The sequence below is a fragment of the Camelus ferus genome, chromosome 2 (genome assembly GCF_009834535.1).
Source record: "Camelus ferus isolate YT-003-E chromosome 2, BCGSAC_Cfer_1.0, whole genome shotgun sequence".
NCBI classification, from domain to species: domain Eukaryota; kingdom Metazoa; phylum Chordata; class Mammalia; order Artiodactyla; family Camelidae; genus Camelus; species Camelus ferus.
In genome coordinates this window covers 39,623,270-39,650,619 of record NC_045697.1, presented here as the reverse complement: position 1 = coordinate 39,650,619, position 27,350 = coordinate 39,623,270, and the positions used below count along the sequence as shown (strand labels likewise).

General features: G+C 36.7%; 1 protein-coding gene across 1 annotated transcript in view; it reads right to left on the bottom strand.

Moving 5' to 3' along the window:
* Positions 1 to 27,350, bottom strand: part of FAM13A (family with sequence similarity 13 member A) — a 266,497-nt gene that overhangs the window by 40,039 nt on the left and 199,108 nt on the right. Inside the window, 4 exon segments of the mRNA XM_032498189.1 lie at positions 331 to 407; positions 12,203 to 12,389; positions 17,776 to 17,955; positions 20,676 to 20,717. Of these exon segments, the coding sequence (XP_032354080.1) occupies positions 331 to 407; positions 12,203 to 12,389; positions 17,776 to 17,955; positions 20,676 to 20,717 (486 nt within the window).

The following is a 27,350-nucleotide window of genomic DNA, read 5'->3' as shown; positions in this document are numbered from 1 at the left end:
GCTTTTCATCCACTGAAATTATGATTTCATTTATTTTAAAAGTAGGCTCAGTAGCACAAAAAAGACCTTATGAAATTCAAAAACAAAAGAAAAATTAATCAAAATAAAATAAAACTAGAAACACAAAACATGAACACGGTTATTTGCCTTTAATAGCTCCATGGTAAGAGTTTCCATTCTAAGCATTTTCCTTGCTATAAAATACTGCTGGTAAATATGTAGTCCTTTAATTCCATTCTTTTTCGTTCTTATAACACACACTGCATGGAGTGAAAAAAAAAATCTATTCACATTCTTGTAAACAATGTTAGGAGAAAACTCTAAAATTACCTTTCATCGGACATCAGTTCAACACTGTCAGGTCCAGTCCTTTCATAAGATGGTGAGGTCCTGAGATTTTCCATATTCTGGAACAAAACAAACCATTGGTTGCTCAGTCGGAACGGTAAGAAATATGCAACACAGACCCTCCTTTCTTTAAAATAGAAAAATCAGATAATATGCAGATATTAATTAATTCTAGTCCTCAGATCCCTATCTTTGTTAAAACCAGTAAAATTATGACAGTTCATTATATGCTCTTTGCATAAAACCTTATGTTGAACTTTATCATCCCATTAACAAAAATACCTGATGGCATTACAGAAATGGTCGTCGTGCTCTATAATGTCCTTCTTAGGTATGATCCACGTTTTGTAGCTAAACACAGCAAAACCCAGATGGCAGAATATCAGGGTGGCATTAGAACCAGACTGGAGGAATCGGACTTGGAATCCAATGAGAAGTCATTGTAACATTTACTGCGTATTTAACATCTTTTCAGTATATATTACCAATATGATCTGGGGTAATATGCAGCTTATATCTAAGCTGTAAGCTATCCATAAAAAGAAATAGAGTTAACTTATTAAGAACTTCTCTTTCTGTGATATTTAATATTAATCTTTATATTAGCCAAGATGGAAAAAATATAAACAGGAAACTTACTTTAAACAGCATGTATTTCAGCCTGACCGAGAGGGCGTAATGCTTATCAGGTGGCAGACGTGTAAGGTTTTTTGACTGCCTCTGTGAAAATGGGCAACGGTTTCTAAGTACAACTGTACAACTCAGGTGAGTGAGCACAGAGTAAGCAAGCCGTGTCTATGCAAGATTACAAATATGCAAACAAGAGCACGTTTACATTCAGTAGACTCAAACATATAGCTGCCTTGGCGATCTGGACTCCAATTTCGTTGAACTCAAAGATTCACATCTGCATTAAAAGACCACCAGGCACAATCCACATATTCTGTGTTACTGAAATAAAGAGCACAAACTGAAGCAATGCGTGTTCATCTATATATTTATAATCTCCCTTTATGAAAAGCCTGTTGGAAAGTAAATCTGATTAAAGTTCACAATAATCCCATGAAATTGACATATATAAAAATCTACACAAAATAAGCATATAATTAGAGTAGATAATTAATTTTTGCCTCGGTAGATGGCTTACCACTACAATGGAAATTACTTTCCATTTATGGTGGTGTGGCCAACTTGTCTGTGATTCTTAAAGTTAAAACCGTAGGCCCCACCAAAGAATAAAAACAAAGCAAGACAGCACAGCATGATAGCTGTAATGGCAGCTCTGAAGTCAGAATGTTCAGATTTGAATGCTAGCTCCATCACTTCACCAACTGGATGAACTACTCGACCTTCAAGTGTGCTCATTTGGAAAATGAGGACAGCAACAAGATTTCACACAGGCTGGTCACGAGAATTCAATGAGATAAAACATGTAAAGCACTAGAATAATTCCTGGTACATTTAATGAATATTATCTGTTATTGTTGATGATATTATTTCTTCTAAGGCTGTGAAATCCCCAAGGAGATGTCTTATGATTATTTGTCCACAGTTCAGATGACATCCCAGAAACTGTAAAGAAAATGTTTGTGTCTGTCAACACTGCACACCAATTTACACACTAAGATGATTTACACAGATAATTTTAGAATGGATCTGAGAAATTAAAAAAAACTGTAACGTTCAATTATATTTATATTTTATACCTCTGAAGTTTGAGTTAGAGACCTCTCTAAAATGGCTTTCATTAAGCCAAAGCATAGTTGCTCTTATTACCTGAATGTAATCTTTCTGATAAAGAGCGCGATATCTATGACAAAGAATCTTTGTTCATTCTCACTGGTAATCTTCAATAGATTATCGAAATCCTTAGTGTAAGATCTAGTGCAACAGTATTAGGTTTTCCTGAAGCTCTGAAACACACATTCCTAGGGAAAGCCCAACCCTCTACCTTCAGGTCATTTTAATACAGTGTCAGGGAAATACATTTGTAATTATACATAAATGACTACTTCAGAAGAAATAAAAATCTTCAGATTAAGGCAAAGAAATATTCAGAAAGAGAGAACAGGAAACAGACTATAATAGTATTATATAAATTTAAAGATACTTCAGTTAGAAGAGTGTTAGAAGATTGATTTTTTTCCTAAACAGAAGGAAGACATAATCAATGTAGGTTTTGAGAATTACAGGAAAAAAGATAGTTATATTATACAATAGAAAGCTTTGTAAAAAGCAGTTGTGAGCTGTGAGAAAGTTTAGCTGATCTCCAGGGTTAAAAAAAAAACAGTGACTTCAACTTTCTTCCCCACCCCACTTTTTAAAAAACGTTTGATCCATATGTTTAAGAAGTCTCCAAGGAGCTAAGTTTTCAATAGATGCAAGTTTTCAATATTGTTCAATATTCCTCTCTAAAGCTTTTATAACAATTCCAGTTTCCATGTTGTCCCCCACACATTTGAGACTACTGAATATTCACAGTCTGCTTTCACCAGTGTGCGAGGACATGGTGTTCCTTTGCTAGGAGAGCTGTGTTACCCCTACACCTTTTGGAAACAGGAGCATGTGAAGAATGTGTTACAATTGGCAACCTACCCTCATTTTTTCAGAATGAAACTAACAAGGGTAGTAAAGGTCTAGGAGTACAGTAAGGGAAGTACCATGCCTGCAAAACGTTTTCTAGATTCTTCCATCCTTTGCCTAAGGGCTTAGGGAGGGAGGATGAAGAAATAAATAGATCAGCAATTCCTCCACTTCACTGAGATGGGGAGATGAGGAAAATGGAATGTACAGGTCAAAATAACCCTTGAAATGCAGAAAGCTTCCAAGGTGGGAGAAGTATGCTACTGGACTTTCAAATGCTCTGTAGTTGTTAATAGTGCTGGTCTTATGAGGAAATACTGACTCCATGCCTTTTGAAGGTTTTGAACTGTTTTAGGTCCCAAACACTCCTCTATGTGTGGTAAAAGAGTAGTTCATTAATGTTTCCATTTATTGGAGGCTGAAGTAATAGAATTCTTATAAAAATGTTTTATTGCATTAACTTTAATTAGTCTTCTAAAGTTAGGATCTTTTAAAGGTAATAGGTGATTTTAAGAAATAGCAAAGAACAGATTGTCTTTAAGTATAATTTGATTAAACTGCTTTTTGAATTGCATTAAAATAAACAGATAAAACCTAGTTGATAATCCATAAAGTTCCACCTCACAGAATCCCCACCAGTGACTTTCAAAACACACAGACTTTGCTATAATTTATTTGGACCATTTCTGGGCATCAGAAGAAACTGAATTTTAAGATCCATCCTCCTCGATTATAAAAATGACGACCTCAAATCTATAAAGAGCAAAAGCCTTGAAAAAATTAGCTTTCGACTGTGGAATTTATTTTCAGTTCTGCCTCCCCCACCCCCTCTCTATTTTTGGTATTGACAGCTAGGCTCAAAATCTGTTTGACCACTGAAGCACTTGAAAACACTCGGAGCAAAAACAAATTTGTCTTCTAAAACTGTAAAATGCTGACAAAGCCTTTACAGAGGACACTGAAAACAAGCCTTCTCTCAGTACACAAACAGCTCAGTCTGGAGGCTGCATACTGCTAGTCACAACAGGTGCATTATTCTAACCTTGAGCTCTAACAGAAGGTGAATATTTGATATATTCTCAGTAACAAAGGATTAATGGCAAATTTGAATTTCTTTTTGTACTCTTCAGTACATTTTATGTCTTACTGCTTAAAATTATATACATTAATCTGTATTCAAACAGAATTCCTGGTACTGTCAGAGGACGTTTATGGAAGAGCTTGCTGGCTGTCCACCCAAATCCATTCTACCTTCTCTGCACAGGAATGAAGGGCCATGTGCCCCAGCCTGTCTTGCAGTTAGACAGGCCATGTGATTAAGCTCTCTCCAACAGGATGCAAGAAGTGTTGTGTGTGGCTTCCAGGCCTGTCCGATAACTTATCTGCCTCACCAGGTACATGCTCGACACTCATTCTCTTCTTGTGAACTGGAATAGAGATGGAAACCACCCTAGGGCCCTGGAAGCCACTTGCTGAAGATGGCAGAGGGACAACTGGCCTGGGTCCCTGAAACACTGCATGGAGCAAATCTTCTACTCCTGAGCCCTAAGATCCTGCTTTAGATGGTGACGGGAGAAAGGACTTTTACAATGCTCAAGACATTGCATTTTGGGTCTTTTGTTACTCTAAACAATATGGCAACCATCCATTCACTTTTTTTTTTTTTAAGTGAAGTATAGTCAGTTACAAGGTATCAATTTCTGGTGTACAGCACAATGATTTAGTCATCCATATACATGCATATATTCATTTTCATATTCTTTTTCATTATAGGTTACTACAAGGTATTGAATATAGTTCCCTGTGCTATACAGAAGAAACTTTTAATCTATTTTATATATAGTAGTTAGTAACCGCAAATCTCAAACTCCCAATTTATTCCTTCCCACCCTTCTTAACCCTGGTAACCATAAATTTGTTTTCTATGTCTGTGAGTCTGTTACTGTTTTGTAAATAAGTTCATTTGTGTCTTTAAAAAAAATATTCCACGTATCAGTGATATCATATGGTATTTTTTTTTTTCCTCTTTTCTGGCTTACTTCACTTAGAATCCAGGTTCATCCATGTTGCAGCAGATGCCATTATTTTATTATTTTTAATGGCTAAGTAGTAGTTCATTATATAAATATACCCTAACCTCTTTATTCATTAAAGTTTTTAAACACATTTTGTGGGTGCTGAACGATGCTGGGCACTGGGGTACAATGGTGGATGGAGAACCTGACAGACACAGGTCCTTGCCCTCGTTACTTTGTATTTTGGTTACTGCTCCAACTGCAGTTTGTGACATGGTTAATGTTATCTTCATTTCTAAGCTAGGTTCTCTCTGAATAGCCCTCACCACCCTTGGGCTATTAACCCAGTTGATGGAGTCATCCTTTCAAAAGGCACTTCAGAAAATGACTCTCTTCCCTTTAATCCTCTGATGGCTCCTCATCTCACTGAAGGTAAATGCTGAAGATCTAAAAACGGTTACAAAGCCGTATTGCTACATCTCTGATCTCATCTCCTGTGATGCCCCCCCCCCCCCCCCCGACCTCTGCTCCAACCACAGTAGCCTGCTGCTTATCCTCAAAAGCCTAAGGCTGTTGCTCCCTCCTCCTGGAGTCTCTCCTGAGATCCTGATAGCTCACTCCCTCACCATCTTCAGGTCCCTGCACAAGTGCCATTCTCAGCGAGTCCTGACCTGAGGACCTCCATCTGGGAGACACCAGTCCTCAACCTCTCACCTCCCACCCACTTCCCAGCTTCATTTCTCTGCACAGCACGTACTGACATCTGACCATGTATTTGTTTCTTATCTGTCTTGAGTATATAAACTTCAGGAGGGCAGGGAGTGTGTCTGTTTTGATCACCATTTGTCCTTAGTGCCTAAAATTGTGCTTGTCATAGTTAATTGTTGTATCACTGAAAGAACGAATAATTTTAAATCAATGGCTCCTAATGGTAGGCCCTTTTTCGTTAATCTGATGCCATTCAGGTAATCACCATCATGCAGTTTTTGACCAGAGTTCTTGCTGAGTTATACTGCATTAAAAACAAGAGTTAAAAGCTTCTAAATTAGGTAAACGATTGTTTTCCAGCAGCAGGTAAAATGGTTTGGAGAGGGGACAGGGAGAGAGTGGAGGCATGAGGACACATTAGGTGGCTGTTTTCATATTCCAGACTAGCTATAGAAAGGGCCTCAGCTATGCAATGGCAACACAAAGGGAAGAGGGCGGCAGGCATATTCTTAGAGTAGAGACACCTTAATTTGTTATATGATTGAGAAGTTTGAAGAAGGACTGGGAATAAGGAAAAGGAAAGGACTTAGAAAATGACTAAGATGATGATCTGATGAAATCAGATGGGTATACTCAGTGAAAAATAGACCGAGGAGAAGATGATGAGTGTGATTTTAACATACTGACTTTGAGGTATGATCTAAGGAGCACTGCAGTTAAATGTTGATCTGGAAATCATCTGTAGGGAGGTGACATCCGACACCATGAAGTAGAGAAGCTCTCACTTGAAATGCTGAGGGAAAAGAGACATGAGACAACAATCTGCATATCATTTACATCTAAGCATGCTTTGTGGAAGATTAGCCAGTGAAGGACACAGCAAAGAACACAGTCATTGTGCTAAGGGGACAAAGAGAGGTCAACATCACAGAGGCCAAGGGAGAAAGAGTTCTGAGAAAAAAGGATGGAGTATCAAGTGCCACAAGGACTTAAGGAGGTCAAGGACCAAGCAGACAATAGCACAGTGGTCTTGAAAGGCCAGTTCCAACCCCATGTCCACCCACCAACACGGAGACAGCAGTTTCTTCAGGGAAGTGGGGTAGGATCCGGATTACAGGGGTTGATGAGCAAGTGTGAAAAGACCTGGAAATGCAGACTTGTTCAAAATTTTTGATGGCACAAAACAAAGGGGAGAGATTGGACATCAGAGCAGAGGGAGCAGAGAGGAATTTAAACACATGCTGTTTTCAGTTTTTCCTGTTCTTTAGCACATTTCATTGCATTTAAATCTCACCAAAAAAAAAAAAAAAACCCACATAGAGATATTAATGTTTCCATGTCACAGATAAATTAACTGAAGCTAAGTAACATGTTCACATGACATACCTATTAGGTGATAAAGTTGGAAATGAAATTCAGGTCTGATTAGAAGACCTATACTCCTTCTTTGAACCCTGTGATTTTGGAGGGTGTACATGACAGTAAGTAGATGCTGTTTATGATTAAGAGAGGTACTAGACTATGTTTTTATTTTTATACATTAAATGTAATGCTTATTATAGAATTAGTATAATTTCCCACATATTCTTTGGAGTAACAATTACCTCTAACACTACTACCACCATCATAATATAATCATACAATCACTTTTAGGTATATTTCCTTTGACTTTTTCCCAAGGAATGAACATTTAAATGTATATCTTTACACATACATATATATACATGCATGCACCATATACATTGCATCATAACTTACTTTTAACATTGAGGGAGAGTATCATGAAATCCCAACTCCACCACTTACGTGTGATCTTGGACAGCTGTTTAACCTCCTGTGCCTCATTTCCTCATGTTTAGACTGAGAATATTAATAATAACTACCTTATGGATTATTGGGAGGGTTAAAGTTGATAATATATGCAAAGCACTTAAAAAACACCTTGCCATACATTTTTCATTTTACTAAATAGTCTTCAGAACCATAATTTTAATTCATTGCATAACACTATGTTGAATTGACATACAAATATTAGTTATCTGGTCTCCTACTTTTGAACACTTAAATTGCTTCTAATTTCTCATGATTATAGATAACCACGTGGTGAGCAAATTAATACTTACTGTCTTTTCCATAGTTAAGATTGTGCCTCTAGAGCAGAGTGGCGGAGGAAGGATTATTGGATAAATTGCGTGACTGAGTCATGGCTTTTGATTCAAGCTGTTAAATTGTGCCCTAGAGAGAACGTTTTTAGAGATAGAAGCTTTTTCTAGGCCAACAGAAACGTGCCAATGGAGAGGAAGCAATGAAAAGTGTACATGTGTGTGAGCGTCTGTGTATATGTTTGTACATATGGGTGGGGAGATGGATGGAGAAAATAGAATTTCCAAAGATGCTTAACCTCTTAGGTTAACCTCCGAATTTAGAAAAACCACTTTTATCATTTGAGCAGGTGAGAAAATAAAATAGGTGAAGAGCTAGAGAAATTTTGAAGCAGGTGTGAGGGGAGTTGCTAAAACACAAGCTGGCTGTCTTAGCTCTTGAAAATAAATCAGGGGATGAGGTTTTCTTCTGAGAGAGACCGAAGAGCACAGGTGGGAGCTAGCAGTGTAAGGCGAGGGGAAATGGTTGGGACCACGGCAATAATTGCAGATGAGGCAGGACACACCGAATGCCAGCCACTACCATTCATTTCTATTCTATTTTCTAATGATCTGTAGTCTCTTGGTCTCTGCTGGTCATGACAGCCTCAAGAGGTAAAAGATCTAAAGAGGAAGCACTCAGTCCCCACTTTAGACTCCAAATCTGCAAGATGCCTTTTCAGGTCTGCAGCCTATTCCCCTCTTGAGCTGAGTTGTGAGCTGATGCAATCCCTGTGAAATGACTACTTATGTTCTTCAGTTCCTCTCCTTTGATTTTCTCTGGAAAATGGTTTTGCTCATGTCTCTCCACCAAAATTGTTCTTATTAAGTAATCTCCAGCTTTCTAATTTCAGTGGTCAGGCTCTCAGGCTTCTACTTGGCTAACCATTTCACCCTCTTTCCAGCTCGAGATACTTAACTTCCAAGACACCAAACACATCTCGTTTTTCTTCTCCTTTGCTGGTTGCTCCTTCTTAAGTTTCTTCGCCAGGTACCTTCTCATCTTCCCGCCCCCTTCATGCTGTTATGCATCAGGACTCACGGTCCCTGAGGTCTCTTCTCTTTTCTGTCCACACTCGCTCCCTCTTGTCTCATCCAGCATACTGGCTTTAAATATCCTGTATCTGCTGATGACTTCCACACTGTTATCTCCAGCAAGGATATCGATATTCCCCCTAAACTCTCTGCCCAGAAATCTGGTCTCCATCCTGATATCTCCCATTAGATATTTGATAGGCAGCTCGATCTTAACATGCCTAACACTGAACCATGATATCATCACCCAGACTTCTGTCATCTCCATCTCAGTAAACTGGCAACACGAATCTTCTCATTGCTCAGCCCAAGAGCCATGGGGCTTCTGTTACTTCCATACCCCACTGGTGATGTCAGGAAATTCTGTCAATTCTACCTTCAAAATATATCCCGAATCCATCCATTACCTCATGACTACTGCAATACATACTTGAGGAGGACCCATTCGCATTTCAGTCGATGTGCACGACGCCCCACTGAGTTGTGCATTGTAGCCTGCAAGGCAACGTGTGCTGGCCTAAGGTGTGGTATCACCTCAGTTCAAACTACCATCAGTGCAAATCTAGATGACGGCAATAGTTTTGTAACTGGTTTCCCTGCTTCTGCCTTTGCCTGTTTACTGTCTGTTCTCAACACAGTAGTCAAACCAGTGTTCAGGAGGTCACATCACTGCTCTACCTAGAACCCTCGAGCAGATTCTCATCTCACCCGGAGTCAAGGGAAGGTCCTTACAATGATTCTATGAGGCCTGGCTGCATCTGCCCTCGCCCTTCCATTACCTCTTTCACTTTGCTCATTCTCTTTCAACCCTAACAGTATTCTTGTGGTTTCTGGAACATTCCAGATAAATGATTGTCTTGGGCTCTCTGTACCTGCTACGATAGAATGGCTTCCTTCCTTACTTCCTCTATGTCTTTATACTCAAATGTCAAATTCTAGGGTAGTCTTCTCTGATCACTCTACCTATTTATTTTTATTGAATTACAGTCAGTGTACAATGTTGTGTCAATTTCTGGAGTACAGCATAATAGTTCAGTCATACATGAACATATATATATTCCTTTACATATTGTTTTTAATTATAAGGCACTACAAGATATTGAATATAGTTCCCCATGCTATACAGTATAAACTTGTTGTCTGTCTATTTTATATATAGTAGTTAGTACTTGTAAATCTTGAACTCCCAATGTATCCCTTCCCACTCTATTTAAAATTGTATCCTCTGCCCTCTCACCATTCCTATCCCTATTTCTTGCTTTATTTTTCTTCCTAATAGTCATCACTATCCAATCTATTTCATGTTGTACTTTTCCATCTTGATTATTATCTGTTTCCCTTACTAGAATGTAAGCTCTAAGAGGGCAGTGATTTTTGCCTGTTTTTCTCACAGCTGTATCCCCAGGGTTTGAAAGATATTTCCTAGCACACAGAAGGCATATAATTATTTTTCTGGTTACAGAAACAAAAGCTCAGTTGGCATATAAAGAACTTGAAATGGAGTGGGAAAAGGTTTTGGAGAAGAGTGGGAAAAATAAAAATTCAGATGCACAACTTCACTGTCAGGACATAGTCTAAATCCTAGCCATTGTTCTGTTCCCCGACTCTTTGCTTTGTGGTTACCTGTGAAGGTGAGATTTAAAATTCACGGGATATGAGTCAGAAAAGATCTTAGAGAATACCCTCACTTTACAGATGAGGAAGTTTTTCTTCTAAGTTGGCAGGGTTTTACATTATTCATTGCAGTAAAGACATGGTCCACTAAGCTCACATGATAAACATGTGCCCTGCACAATCCTGGAATGTGGAAACTGGCAGCTAAGGTGGGGGCAAATCCTGCCGCAGACAAAAGACCAGAATGGAATTAGGCTCTCTCATCCAAATGTTTTTAAACAAAGACTATGTCCATATGTTTACCAATCAAACATATATTCTAAGGAATAAAGGTACACATCCACTTTTATTAGCTACTATCACCTAGCTAATTTAAGATACTATTCCTGGTGAAAAAAAAAATTGATGGGTTAAGTTCATTTTAAAAGGGATCCAAACAGAGAAGTCTATTCTTTTCAAAGAAGCCAAGTGTCAGACTTTGAGTTATTTCTCTTCCACAGATTAGGAAATCGTGGGCCAAATAAAGAGCTAATGGAATTAGCATCATTTAATTTACTATAAAATGTACTTTTCCCACCAAATAAGAATTACACTGACTGTATAATGGTTCCAAAGCTCACATTCTTTATTTGGAGAACTGTGTCAGCCATGGGTCTCAGGTGGGTGATTACCTCGTTCGTCCTAAGTGATCAGTTTATTTCTCGAAACAGGGTATCAAGACATTTGGGGGAAGATGGAATAAACATGTTTTCCCTAGATTTGCATTTATGTTTATTTTATTTAGGGCAAAATTGGGAATCTTCTCTGATCACATGCAGAAATTGACAATGGGAAAATAGGTGGCCCGTAAGTTTTACTAAATTTATGGAAAACCCAGCATGGAGCTAAAAACCTGCTCAGAGATAAAGTACAACAGAGGCTTTATACCCTGGGAGAATGGATATTACCTATTTTTATTAGGGACTCCATGTTATATTAGAAAATTTATCTTCAGGTTTTTTAAAAAATTTTTTTTGGTTTAATTTCTTAAAACTAAAGAGAATTAGAAGACAGACTTTGGTTCTCACTTTTCAGAGAAACTGAAGTGTATATAAAAAAGGATTATGCATATTTATAGTTTAACTGAATAAATATTTAGTTATTGACTAAAACCACTTGTAACAACTTACATATCAAATTAATGATCCAGAGTTCAGGTCTGGGGTAACTGTGTAGGAGATTAATTTTTTTGTTTCTCATCAATATAGGAAAAAATACTATAGAGTATAGTTATGAAATTAAATTTCTGAACACCAAGAAAATTTCTGAACACAAAGAGTTGATCCTCTTTTCCTATGTATTTTTTTTTACCTCACTTTAAGTTCACTCATTAAATTTTCTTTTTACATATTCATATAGACAAGAAAAAATGGGGAAAAATAAGAAAAAATGCTCTATCAATAATTTTATTTCAAAAATAAAGTTTAAAGACACTCAAAAAGATGAGATAAAAATCAGACCAATCTCAATAACATGGAAATCAGAGAGTGTGGTGTTCCTGGTTCCTTTGGCAAAATGTAATCTTTCTTGAACTTGGTTTTTACTTTTGTTAAAAAAATAAAAGTGTGCATATTTAGTAGTTCTAAAGTCTCTTTCAAAACTCTTGTTCTATAATTCTGTGAAACCCAAGACTGAAATTATTTTTTACAAAGCAAGGAAAAGAGATGTGATATTTCCTTACTGGCTACAAGTAAAAATTTTATAGAATTATTCACTTACCACAAGATCATCTTGATTTTCACTGGGCTCAGAAAGTCTGGAGCTGGATTTCTGACGTTTAGGCTTGCCCCTTTCTCCAGCGTAACCAGAAGAATTTTCATGTAATTTTTCCACTTCCTGAGCATTCAAAATACATTCATCAAGGTTGTTGAATCCAGAAGGAATATTTTCTTTGTTGATAAGTCCCCTTGAATTCAAAAAAATTTTTAACTTAATTTTACTTTAAAAGGTAAAAGGGATATTTTAATGACTCTGCTACTGTATCACACAGTCAGAAGGTGCCTAGAAATTCCAGGCTGCATCTTTGATCAAAATCTGAGCAGAGTGCTACTCCTGAGACTGCCTGGTGCCAAATATATCACATTAAAAGAGAAATTATTCCTAGAGGCAAACTGGCAAGGGCTGTGTTTCTACCAACGAACAGCTTTTGTATTTGTACCAAAAGTAATTTGTATTCAAACCAGGAGAACAGTGTAAGCTTACAAAGGTTTTTTCCCATTATTCACAGATTTTTATACACACACACACACACACATCTCATAAATCAATACAACATATGATGAAAAATCTGAAAAGTAAATATGATGTCATTTTTTTCTAGAATGGGACGTACTGATTTTCCCAATTAATAAAGACACATAAGCAGAGTGGAAATGCTTTCCTATACCTAAATCTGACAGCATTAGATAATCTTGATAGAAGTAGTATAATAAACACCATGGAATCTAAAGCATTTTAATTGAAATATGGATTCATTACTTCCCAGCATAAGATGTTTCAGGATGTGAGCTTATAACTGGAGGTCCCTCATGACTTAGTTTTAGAAGTAGATATCAATGTCATAATTACAGAATTTGATTCATCTAATGCTCCTGAAATAGTTTTCCTTAAGTATTTTAACATTCCCTTTTAAGAGGTTTTCAGAAAATTACATTACTTTGGCAACATGTTTGTCTTCTACTATATCACAGAGCAAATCAAACCATCAGGGCAGCACTGCGGCTTGGTCAGGAACAAACGAATGACATTTTACACTCCCTCCTGGTATGACCCTAAAGATACCTCTCTCTCAACACTGAAAGCTGTATCTTGAAATAAATGAGCTCTAAAGAGTGAAAATAGGTGACTATATTTTACTATCAATTCAATCATATTCTTAAGTGAAAGAAAATGTTAAGTATTTACTCTGCAATTTAAATTCATATCCTTAGATAGGTTATCATGGAGGCAAAATTATGAATACAATACCATAATATTTTCAAAGTTATACTAACTTTGGAGATTTTTAACACTCCATTTTTAATTCAGTCTTATCTTACATAACTTTTAATGTATAAATATACAGATTTAGTAAAATTATATAAAAGATATATGCAACATTTATAAGAAATGTAGTAAGTATAAAATAATTGAAGACATAAAGAAAAGTTGATAGGGACTGACAGATATATACACAGCACATATACACTTTTTTTTTTAAATTGAAGTATAGTCAGTTTACAATGTTGTGTCAGCTTCTGGTGTACAGCATAATGTTTCAGTCATACATACACATATATATTCCTTTTCATTATAGGTTACTACAAGATATTGAATACAGTTCCCTGTGCTATATGGTAGAAACTTGTTCATCTATTTTATATATAGCAGTTAATATCTGAAATCTCGAACTCCCAAATTATCTCTTCTCCCCTCTATGCATGGAGAGCAGTGCCTTCTGTAGATGGCTGGATGAGTTTGGTCTCAAATTCACAATTCTTTGTTTTACTACTTAAATTCTGTCATTACTCTTCCTATTTTCCCTAAGTCCTGGGGTATACATTCAATTATAATTTTTTAATAGAGGAGTTTTTAGGTTTGAAAGCTGTTATGAACTAATTGTGCCTGCCCTCTGCCCTCAATTCACATTCTGAAGCTCTAACCTCCAACATGACTGTCTTTGGAGATAGGGCCTTTGAAGAGGCAATTAATGTTACATGAGACTGTAAAGGTGGGGACTTAATCCAAGAGGTCTAGTGTCTTTAGAAGAAATGGCAGAGACACCAGGAGAGCATGCACACCAAGGAGAGGCCATGTGAGGACACACTCACTGAGCAGGCACCGTCTGCAAGTCAAACAGAGGTCTCAACCCAAACCAACCCTGCCAGCACCTTGATCTTGGACTCTCAGCCCCTCTGAACTGTGAGAAAATAGATTTCTGTTGTTTAAGCCCACCAGTCCATGGTACTTGTTATGGTAACCCCAGAAGACTAACGCAAAAGCTACAATATTTTTAGAAATTAAAAGACCAAGTTTATTTTCTAATCTTTTTGAATAGTGAATGAATGAGTGGAATAAATCCTGTCCAAATAAACACATGAAAATCTGATTGTGCAGTTGTCACGTGGAAATCCTGTTGTCCTCAAAGGAAGCTCTCTGCTCTTGTGTGAGTCAGTGCCTCTCAGCCACGGTACCCATGTGACTGTGAGAAGCATGGGGTACATGATCCTTTCCTACAACATTCTGACAGCTTTCAATCATACCTGACATCACTGTGACTTGACGTGAACTTAGGTCTCGGTCGCCTCCCACTTTTACTATCGAGATTTTATTTTTAGTTTTTCTTTCATTCAGAGTTTCCTCCTCACCCCTATACATATGTAATGTTCTAGCAGTACTGAACTATTATTCTCCTAAGATAGCATGCTTTTCTTTTTCCCTTTGCAGTAGGAATTTAATATAATATTGATATAACAAAAATATGCGTAATTTTCCAGTTCATTGTGTTTTGTAAGATTGAAACCATTTTCACTTAAGTCATGGTTTGCCTTTTTAAAAAAATAAGTTATTATGAAATTTTCAGACATACAGAAAAACAGAGGGACTATCACAATGAACTTCCCTGTATTCATCACCAAGATTCAACATCATTTACATGCTCCTGACAGATGGTCAATTTTTTAATAAGAATTAAACTGAACCCTTTTGCATAATGAATATGTCCTTAAACTTTTACATTTTTATTGTAACAAATAATGATATAAGCCTGATAATGTTTCCTTATGGATTTAGACAAATAAGAAATTATGGGTAAATACTAAAATGAAGTGTTTGTAGTCTTAGCCTGTCTTCTACATTGCTTACTTAAAAATCTGCCATGATGATGTTAGTACAGACTTTATTGACTCTTTAATCTCACCTTGAGATATGGGAACATTTATTTAAAGGATTTTTTTTTTAATGGTTGCAGCTCTAAGCTGTTGAAGGCAAAATAATCGATCATACTACACTGGGTTTTTATTTTTCAAGACATTTTTTAACCATTCCATAGGGCTAATGGTTTTGCATAAGGTCTAGCTTTCCTCTTTCCTTATTTTTTAAGCAAAATCTGATGAAAATCTTAAACATGAATCAATTATGTATAAGCAAATACTGAGAAAAACATACTTACTATAGGCTATCATAAAGATTTTAAACCTTCTTACAATGGATGTCAGGTTAGTGTATCTCCTGGGGCCATACTGGGGGGGGACCTTCCTGGGGGCAAAAATAGCAGGTCCGGAGCCCTAACAGATAAGGGCCTCACTCCTCCAAAGTCGTGGAGAGCTCAGAGCAGCTCAGTAGGGCCTGAGAGTTGGAGACAAACTATCAAGACCCGATAGCGACCAGTGTGTCAGGTTAGGAGGGGGCCTTATGACCAGGAGGGTGAGGCCAACAAGGAGCAGGTGAAGAGGACCCCTGAATGCCCAGAGCACACACCAAGCAAAAGAGTAAGGTGGGTGAGACTGTAAGCTATTTTGGCTATCAACCCCAAGTTTGCACCCCAGGATTCTCTGACACAATGCACAGCTGTGGTTTGACCACAATGAGCAGTGAAAGGGATATCAGAGAAGAAACATGAAGTGGAAAGGCTGGATCTTCATGGGATGGATCTTCATGATCCACCTTGAGATGATTATCAGTCTCCACTGTTCATTCCATCTCCTTTTGTTCCCCGATGTTGACAGTAAAAAACAATCAAGGTAACTTATACTAGCAACATCCTCGGACATGGAAAACTATATTCAAATTCTGCCAGAGAGGTTTACACTGGGTTTCGTATTTCTCTCCCTGTCAAGCCCCTGTTCACTTGTGACCTTACCCCTGCCATGCCCCTCCCTGCCTGCTACCATGCGCCCACCATCAGCACCACCACGGCTGTATTGATTGCATCCTGCTCACTGCCACTTCCAACCTCTGCTTCTATCCCTCTGTCCAAACAGAGGGTGGAAACACGACGTCATGACACACTCAGGATTTTGCAACTGCAAAGTGTTACATACTCTTTGGCAAAAAATGAGGCAGAGGATTAAGAACAGAGTTAAATGAATAATTGGTACTTGCTGTATAACACAATATAGGCAGTACACAAACTAATTATACTCCTAAACACTTTCTATAAAGCTTAGTCAGTAGCTGACTTTAAATGTTAATATCTCCTGTACTATAATTTTCCTATTTTCTAAAGGAAATACTACAGCACTCCCTCGTATCCACCAGTTCCAAGACAAATGTTTTTTTAAAAGTGTTGCTTATACCACTTGAAAAGTTGGTGGGTTATATTATTGATACTGTTTTAATTCTAAAATAACATTTGTTAATACAGCTATTAAAATCTCAATAATGTGCAGGATAGAATTTACTTAATACTATTTATCTTACACATCTTCCTTTAAGCAAAGAAAAGATTGTTTTTTCTTTTCCATAAATATTTTGATGAAGATTATGAGTCCAGGTGAAAAAGAATGCGGGGAACTAGGGTCTGGTTTAAACTTTGACATTTAGTAAGGACTTTAAAGTGATAACTTTATAGAGATTAAATGCTATAGTAGATAAAAATAAAACTTTCAGGAAAAATATGGGAACATGGCCTGTAACACATAAATTTATTTTCCTTGACTATTTAAATCATGATTGTTCAACAATGTGAATGGTAACTATCCATTTGTATTTTATCAAATCTTTTAACGCAAAATGAAGTTCATTGTAATACTATTCTTGAAATTCATGCTGAGAGAATTAATATTAAAATTAGTCATTCTAATACTAAAGAACTCAAGCATTTCCTCTTTTGTTAGACTTCAGCTCAACCTTTCTTGTACTAAAACATAATCAACTGTCAGGGCTTTACAGTGATAGTCTAGTATTCAATCAGGTCAAAATAGTGGGAAATCCGCTGGTTCATAAGCAAGTCCAACAGCCAACTAAATGTTGTCTAACAAGGAGAAAACCACCTCTGGGCAGGCAGAGGGTGACCTTCTCTTCCGATGGTTCAGGATCCCTCAAAATAAGATACCCATAAGGAAGCCACGAGATGTACCACATCAGCAGTGGTGTCCCACAACATACCACACCTCTAGATGAAACAGAAATATGTATTAAATCATCCTTGAATTTCCAAATGTGAACTAGGTTTAGAAGGGTCAAAATGAAAACTTTCAAAGTTTTAACCTAAATACTAAAATGAGGGTGACTATAATACGGTCATTAGTTCGGGTGTGTATTTTTAAAAGAAGAAGGGAAACTACAAACAAGAAGCACCAGTGCCAACTCACACATCTCTGCCCTGTCGAACTCCATCCTGCTCCTTGGACTGGCGTCGGCGCTGTTTGGTAGATGTGGACGAAGATGCGGATGATGCCCCAGATTCCGAGTCCTCTGAACTTTGGCTTCCTGAGCTGTTAACATCAAAAAGATGCTGCTCTACAGCTGACCGGATGGTTCTTTCCAAGAGTCTGGTAAAAAAAAAAAAAAAATACAGAGTCAATCAGGTAATCAAACTTATCAATGACTGCCTTTAAAAACGTGTTCCCATGATTTTGGAAATAACAGCATTTCCACTGGAATATCTACTACAGCTTCATGAGCACGGACAGAATATGAGGCATTAATCCCCAGTATTTGTACTGTGTGTCAAAAGCAAAAGTAAACTGAATAAATTCCACCAATACAACAATGGTGCATGTCATTTTTGTGAGTCCAGGATTACTGAAGTGATCAGAGCAGGTCTAGCAACAGTTACAGGAGGCATTCAGGAAATAGGGAATGAGGAAAGTTTTTTTTTCCTCATAGAATAATAATGAACTTATTCTTACAAAGGCAAGTTTCCTCCAAATTTCATACCAGTTCTGTAGAGGAAAACAGTATGACTTACAAAGCAAACTGGCACAAATAATTTTATGATGCCTGTTATCTATTTGGAGTACCTTTAGGATAAAATCATATAGGGAATAAGGCTATTAAAAAAGAACACCTCCCAGAACCATTACTACTCATAACAGAATGGCGAAAATCTTTCTGAACCTCCATTCAATTAAATTGTGATATATATATAAATAATTGAAGCTGCAGTCATGCAAACACCCCAATATATATTACTGAAGATGAAAGGATATTTATTTTATTCAACCTAGGGTAAGCACAGGAGCTGGGAAGAGTGCAGGATAAGATAGATAAGGGATCATTTTTAAAGCTATATAATCTTTCAGTGTGTCTAAGCCCTCTTTTATCACCTCACTATTTCTGAAGAAGCAGACGTGGAAAAATTCTACACCGATAGTCCTCAAAGCACATTTTCCTTCACTTAAAAAAGAATCACATCCAAACTCATTAAATTTGTGTACATTAAATATGTGTGTAGTTTTTTGTATATCAATTATACCTCAATAAAGCTGTTAAAGTTTTTTTTTTTTAAAAAACCACACACAATTTTTTAAATGGTCAGGTTGGAAAAACACATTCAGTTAAATAAAATGGGTTTTGAAAATTTAAGAATTTTGGGGAGGGCTCAGTGGTAGGATGTGTGCTTAACATGTACGAGGTCCTGGGTTCAATCCCCAGTACCTCCATTAAAAAAATAAATTAAATAAAGCTAATTTCCTCTCCCCCCACCAAAAAACTTAAGAATGTTAGTCTTCCAAATGTAGTTTTATAATAGACTCATAGTAATTTCATTAAAACTATTTTAAGACAATGAGCAAGTACAGTCTGACTTGGGCTTTAAACTCTACATCCCAGTGATTGGAGATTCCCTAATAACAGCACACGGGAATGTGAATTCATTAATATATACGTACATACCAAATTCACACCTTTTCCAAATGTTACACAAGACATGTAAGAAGTAAAGGTTGTTAGGAAATAAACAGGCAAGAACACGTCAGTCTTGGTATAATTGTGGAATCTCTTTAAAATTCACAAAGATAAAGAAAGGTCACACCTGCCCTCTTGATTGCCTCCTCACCTAACAAAGAGGAGGAAAAGAATCCCAATTCATCCTGTGGAAAAGATCCACATTCATACCAACTGGTGCTTCTTCTAATTCTTCTCTCTTCCTCCTCATTCACACCACATCTTCCCTCCTCTCCCACCTGATCCCTGCTGATGGAAGATGTCCCAAAAAAGCCCATTCCAGTCCCAGCAAGAATGGAAGAAGAGAGGTGGGTGCAAGGGACAATCTTTGAGCAACAAACTATACACAAATGCTTCTTTAGTGCCTAAAATATGCCAGGCACTCTTCTAGGTCTTAGGGCTACAGTTACAAATGGGACAGACAAGGTCCCTGTGTTTGTGAAGCTTATGTTGCTATGAGTCAAGATAAACAAAGAACATGAAACATGCAATTGCAGATAGGGATACATTTTCTAGAAACTAGAGGACAGGGTTGGAGACTGACTGTGGACAGTCAGGGATGGTGTGACATTTGAACAATGAGGTTAAATATAAGAAAGTAAATGGCCAGGCAGATAGACAGCCAGTATGAGAGCTCAGAGACAGATATGTTTGTCATTTTCCAAAAACAGAAAAACAGGTCATGAGGTTAAAGCACAGTGAGCAATCTGGTCAGAGAGGTAGGCAGGGGCGGCTACCTAGAGTTCAGATTTTATTAGTAGTCTTAGGATGAAAAAGATGATCTGGACATAACAGAGCAGTGCCACTGCCCTGTGGGAAAAGGACCCAATGCCATCACTAATTTCCTTCTTTTTCTGGGTCCCTATCAGACTGTCAAATCCCCAAAGGCAGAGCCCAAGGCTTATTTGACATTAGACACCTAGCACTGTGCTTGGTATATTGCAGGCGCTCGATGAATGGAGGCTGATTAAAATGAACGAAGGAAGAAGTAAAAGACACAGTTCATACTTGAACCTTTGATGGCCTTCGCTGCAAGACACCTCCCAAAGCACAGACTGCTGCGTGTCTGAATTGACTCTGACCTGATTTTGACTGAAATAAACAAAAATCTCATATGTTCAGATGGCTGAGCGGTCTCTAGTCACACAGCCACAAAGAAGCTTAAACAGAAATACTTCTTATTTCATCCTCTCTTCTGGGTAGTTTTAAAAGGTCGCCATCATAGGTTGCTTATTGTATTAATCTTTCCATGCACGTCAGAATAGCCTTTTTTTTTGCTTAATAAATGAAAGGAAGGGAAAAAAGCCCAATCCAGGTCACTTACTCTCCAGTGGTCGACACACTGCTGACTTGGGATACGTGGGCGCTGGGGAAAAAGAAGGGAAGTCAGATTAGACTGAGCATCAGAAACTGCGAACCAAACATGTGAGGGGACCCCGAGCTGGAAGTATCAGCCAGGGCCCTGAGCGGCACTTGCATGACACTTAATTATCCACTGAGAGGTGCTGATTTTCGCTTGTTTCTAGAGGAGAGGTTGCCCTGGGTGTTTATTCTGGAATGGTGTTTTCCCCTTCCATTTAAAAGATGTCCAAGGCAGTTTCAAAAGTGCCCTCTGAAATCATCTCTCCCTCTCATCCTACTGCCAGCCCTAGTTTGGGGTCTTTCTATTTTCTCCAAATGTTAATGCACCTGCCCCTGACTGCCCTCCCACTACCAGCTCCCACCCCTTCCCGGCCTTCCCCCCCCAAGTCCGTCTTCTCCTGGCCCACTCCCTCCAGACCTGCGGTGGTCAGAAGCATCTTTCTAAAACTGCCCTGAACATGCAGTGGGGGCCACAGGGGATAGATAATAAAGAATCAACACTGTTTTCTCCACGACTCTATCTAAGCCACTTTTCTTCCTAAGTTCCTCCAGAAACTTAGGAAAATACCTCAAAGCTCTAGAATGTTTCATTTTTACACCTAAATTATAGCCCTTTTATTGAACATTTATAAACTTCCTCTACTTTCCCATTTTCTCCAAAGCCTGAATTCCTCAAAAGTATTAGAAAGTACTCAGTAAAAAAAAAATGTAGTCAGTATAAAACGAAATGGTGAAATAAGAGGACGCTATCTGATTAGCATGCTTCAGAACTCCGTCCCTCTTGCTCCCACACTTCGTTCACGTAAACACAGTGAGGGTGGAGGCTGGCAGCTCTTTTAATTGTATCAGTATCAGCACATTCTGCCCTCTAGTGCTTAGTGGGCTTCTAACTCAAGATTCAGAAGTATCTATGTCTAAAAGAGACTTTAAAAAAAATCTTTCGTGCATGTCAAACTACAGTTTTGCCTAATAGATCTAATAGTTCTCTACTCTTCCTTCCTTCTTTGTAGAAGATACCTGAAGCAACTAAAAGCTGTGAATGACCAGTATTGATGGTTGCCTTCCAATCACTCCATCCTCGTTTGTACTATACTACAGTACCGACAGCACATGAACCTGTTGCTTTGGAACCATCTGTTGGGCTTTACTTTCACGTACATGCATAGCTCATCCCTTTCCATTCAGAATCTAAGTGCCTCCAGGGATTGTCGGCTATTTCTCATTTTCTTTCATGACACTCCCTACTACCACCACGACCCTCATCATACCCAACATAGTAAGCATTATCCCCGAAGTGATCGATCCTCACTTTTTAGCCCCAATTTCCTTTAGCTAAAGCTATAGCTCCTTGTCATGGCCACACACCACAGCCAAATCCCAGAAAAACTGCATGAAAGAATGCCTTTGTTCTTAAGGGAAATTGATGAGAAGAACCTTCATTAATCAATGAATGAATAAAGGAACACACAAGTAAACACACCCTAATACTTACTGAGGGCTCGCTATGTTTCAGACACTGTGCTAAGATTTTATTTCCTGTTTACTATAACCTCTCGAGCCTCTTCATTTGAAAACAGAGAAAAGAAAACAATTGTACCTACTTCATGGAGTTAAGTAACTCGCTCACAGTCATAGAGCCAAAAAGTAGATCAGCTGGGATTTGAACCAAGAAAGTTTAAGCTTAGAGTCTAAGCTCTTAATCACTACACTCGACTTTCAATCTATCACTTACTAGAAGAAACACTCACTAGAGTCATCTTCGTGCACGGACGCCTGGACTTAGGTATTTAACTTTGCTTTTAATTACAACCATTTCTGCCTCACAATGCCTGTTATTCATAGAGGTTCCCCAGTTACATAACCAACAATAAATCCTTTGCTTCTCTCTGTCCTTAGCTGGAACAGGCTGTCCCTGCTTTTGATGCTTTGTGGCTCACCCTCTGTAAATTCAACACTGTATAATTAACTCCTGTATGCCACTTCTCAATACAGTTACACAACCTTGGTTTTGGGAGCAGGGGCCAATGTGAATAACGACTCTGGGAGAACCTACCTAGAAGAGGGCAAAGAATACAGGTCTGTAAAAGATACTAAAAACATGCCAAAGACATAGAAGTATAATTAGCCCATCGTTCCCCGTGCCATCTCAGAATGAAGAGACGTATTTCCTCCTCTCCTCCCTTCTTTTGACACACACTTTTGACCCGAACTTCTTTTTTCTTACTAAAGCACACATTGATATTTTTATGTTCCTTTTTGGGGAGTAGGAGACAGGATGAAAAAAAGCGAGGAAGAAAGAGACAAGGAAATGACAACAAATGGGACCAGGTTCTGAGATGCCTAACTCTCTAAGTAAGTGCTTCTCAGACTCTAACGTGCGTCAGAGTCCCCTGGGATCTTGTTCAAACACAGATTCTGATACAGTAGATGTAGGTTTAGGGAAGGGGAAGCAGGGAATCTGCATTTCTAACAAATTCCCTAGTGATTCTGATGCTGGTGGTCTTTGGAAGACACTGATTAGCAAGGCTCCAACTGCTTGCAACTAAAATTCTTTAATATTTCAAAGACTTACATATCACAATTGTCATTTTAAAACATTCTAAGTTATGAAGGTATGATTTGGAAAGCTTATGCTAAGCTGAGTTAAAAGACAATACATAAAAATTTCCCTCAGAGCTTAAAAAAAAATGACCTAAGCTATTTAAATCAGTCTAAGAGGGCCTTTCTCAGGATGCAAAATAAGTGAATAAATCAATAATACTAAGTAATTAAATCATATATTTTTTTGCTAATACATTGATCTTGGATCAAATTTGTGATATTTATTTTTTTTTTTGTGCTTAATAGTTCCTTTGGAATTTGTGGTATTAATGTGTCCATACTGACAAGCTTTTAAAATACAATTTTTCTAAAGAGTGTATTCTGAGAAGAGAATGTTTTCCATTGGGAATCAGAAAAGAGAAGTTCTGGTCTTAGCTCTATAGTTAACTAGCTACAATCATAGTCAGATTGTTGGTTAGCTTGGCTGCTTTGGGTTGGTTTCTTCATGCAGAAAATGAAAGCCTTGGCTAGTGATCTCTGTGATTTTCTTCTAGCTCTAAAAGTTTATAAGACTATCTCAGATTCAAGTTTATTGTCCTAAAGTTTAAATCATTACAAAAGGTTATAACTGCATATTTAGTTTAATGACAGTGTCACTCATAATTAGGGCTTTTCAGATACCAAAATGGCTTTGGTCAAGTATCTAATCACCTCCATAGTTCCTGTGGGATGGCTTAACAATTCATCCAGAACAAGATTTCTAAGAATGTTTAATGTCAGAAATAGGGACTGCTTCCATTGCTACAACTGGCTTATGAAGGTAACTCTAAGACACTAACAAAAAGGTAATAAGCAAATAAGCCAAAGTTAAAGATACTGATTTTCTTCATCTACATGTAGCTTGTTTTTTATCCCCTGCAGAGAGCTAAGAATAGTGAATTTTTTCAGAGCCCTTGACTGATCTGTGAAGAAAACTTCTTACTTACACAATATAAACACTTAAATATGGAAGAGTTCACTTCCTAATGTTGATAAAGATTCAAAACTAAGAAGCCCATGTGCAGACTCCAGCACTACGGTCAACTTCATTACCCAAGCCTACTTAAGTGATAGTGCAACTGAATTTTCTACTGGAATGGTCATTCAAAAATATATTCTAAGCCTACTTAGAAATATAGTCTATGACATAGTTAAATATATTTAGTCTTTATTTCTATTAGCAAAACATGTCCATAAGGTGATTATGCTCAGCAATATTACTCTATAAAATTTGCATGTGATAAGATGCACAGAATGCCTGTTGACAAGTTATTTTTTAATTAGATCTCTTGATGTGAAATACAGAAATCTTGCAAATCTACTGAAACCAGATGTCTTGAAGAGGCATGTGTTCTCCTTTTCTGTCTATTCTCTTACTTCAGTTTATTCTCTTTTCTGTGATGTATAAAATCCTTCCTGTAAAATATTGTTTTAATAGGAACCATTAGGACTAAGAGAATTAGCCTTTTTCTCCAGAAGATAATATTTACATTTTCTCTATTTTTTAATGAGTAAGGATTTAAAAGACAATTATGTGATGTTTGTTTAAGACAAGGAAAGAAGATCATGTAAGTAACTTCAAAACATAATAAAACTCTTAAATTTTCTATTTAGTAGAATATGGTATTTTTAGTATCTTCTTAAATCACTAAAAGTTGATACACAGTGTTAACATTATAAGATGACTCTAATATCATTTCCTTGTAATTGTATAACGAATTTCTAAATTAAACTATTTCCATGATTTTAGTTTAGTTCTCCACAGTATCTTATATTAAAACAAATACATGCAATCCTCATTATTTATTAACTTTGCTTTAACTTTTAGTTATGATTATATGTAGAAATTTAATGGAGCATTTATGGGTATTTAGACTTTGATAAAAATTGCATCACTGTTTTGTGGTGGTGTTTAGATCGTTAGGATTTAAGAAAATCCTCACATTTTTATTTTAAATTATGTACTATGCATATAATACAGAACATAAATTGAAAACACACTACAAGGATATGACTCAGTAGGAGGAAAATATTTATCCTCATACTTTATTGAAACTCACACTCCTATTCCTTTAAAAAAAGGATTGATTTTAAGAAAAAATTATTTTAATTCTTCACTCCTGCATTTAATACTCTATTAAATATTTTCTAACAAATTAAATAGATCCCATCAAAATGTCAAAATACCTTTTGTACACCTTCATTCAGGCCCTAATTATTGGAGTTTTCAGTATTACATATTTAGCATGTTTTACATAAAAAGAAATTCAGAGTTTTTAAATTTCTAGGCCAAGGTCTTCATAAAGCAAAATTAGATGAAATAAGAGTTCACTATAGATAGTATGCATTTACAGATGAGGAAATTGAGGTTCAGAGAGGTTTAGTATCTCACTCAAGTTTACTCAGCTCTGATTCTATCTCATGTAATGTGGCTTCAGAGTTATGTCCTTAATAAAAAACATCATCCTTATCCTCAAATAATGCTGCTATTCATGTAAATCTTTGGCTATACATGTATTTATTATTTTAGGATTAGAACAGATTACAGTAGTATTTTTTGCATTCAAGTGAAATTTTCTTCTCAAAGTTTATGCATTTCAGAAATTTTAATTTCATCTAGATTTTCATGTTTTTCAGTAAAAATTGCACAAAGTAATCTATAAAACTACTATTCCCCTCACAGCAAACTTTAGTTCTGATTATTAGCACTGTTCCTCTCTTTTCTTAAGTTTACCAGAGGTTTTTTTATTCTTTTCATTTTCACTCCCAAAGAACAAGCTCCTGGATTCAAACATCAGTTCTGCTCTTTTTCTGTTTTCTTTTATTATTACTAAATTCTTTTAGGTTTCCAAGAGGTTGCTCTTCTCCTTTTTAGAACTTCTTGTTCTTCACAACATTGTAAACTGATTAGACTTCAATAAATTTTTTTTTTAAAAAAAGAGATTCTTATTCTTAATGTGTAGCTTATTTATTTTCAATCTTTTTAAGAAGGTGAAGCTACCTCTTAAAAACAGCTTAGATCTCATTCCACAAATTTTGATATGTATTTTTTCCCTTTTTCTTCTGTACTTGAAGTTTTTATTTCCTGTTTGAATTTCTTCCTCCCTTTAGGAGAGTTTTCATTGATTGATTGAAACTTTTTTGTTATTAATCACACTGTGGTCAGAAAATGTGACTGCTAATATTTCTACTCTTCCAGAACTTTTAGAGATAGCCAAGTAAGTTTTTGAAAGTAATAGGAATGCTTAAGCCTTATTTGTAGGTTGCAAAGTTTAGTATATGTAATGACTCTTTATTTTAAATTGTATTAATTTTATCTAATTCTCAGTGCTATTTTATAAATTTTACTTGTTATAGACATATAGATGTATATATGTTATATACTTCAAATGTGTTCACATGTTTTTCTTTGTTAACTGAAGAGTTTAAATTTATATGATTTAATGCAATGCTATTTTATACACACTTATTATTTATAACCTTTATATCTTTAGTATGGATTCTGCCTAATAAAGTAAGAATAGATTTGTCCTGTTTAATGGATTTGGCTTTGAACTCTAGATGTTCTGGTATTGATATTGCTATCTTTGCTTTCTTTTTGTTCACATGTATCAGAGATAAATCCTGAATTAATCTTTCTGTGCCATTTTGGTCTAGGTATAGCTCTTCTGAGCAAAAGATAGTTCAAGAAGTCATTTTTTAAAAAGCCATTTTTAGCTTTTATCAAAGAATTTAACCCATTTACACTTATTGTCATAGCTGCTACATTTGTTCTAGTTTTTGGTTTTTGCTTAATGTTTTGTAATTTTGGAGCTTCCTTTTCCTTTAATTTCTGTCTTTGTGTGTATCTTCTGAGGTTATTTGGGATACAGGAATCCTATGCACAATTCTTGTCTCTCACACCCTATATCTGTAACTATTAAAACTGAAACAAAACCCCCCAAAACAACCAAAGAAAACAAACAAACAAACAAAACAAATCCTTGAAACTCTTGCTTCCTGCTTCTACTCTCCTACCTCCTATACAATATAAGAGATTTAGAATTTCATTATTTCT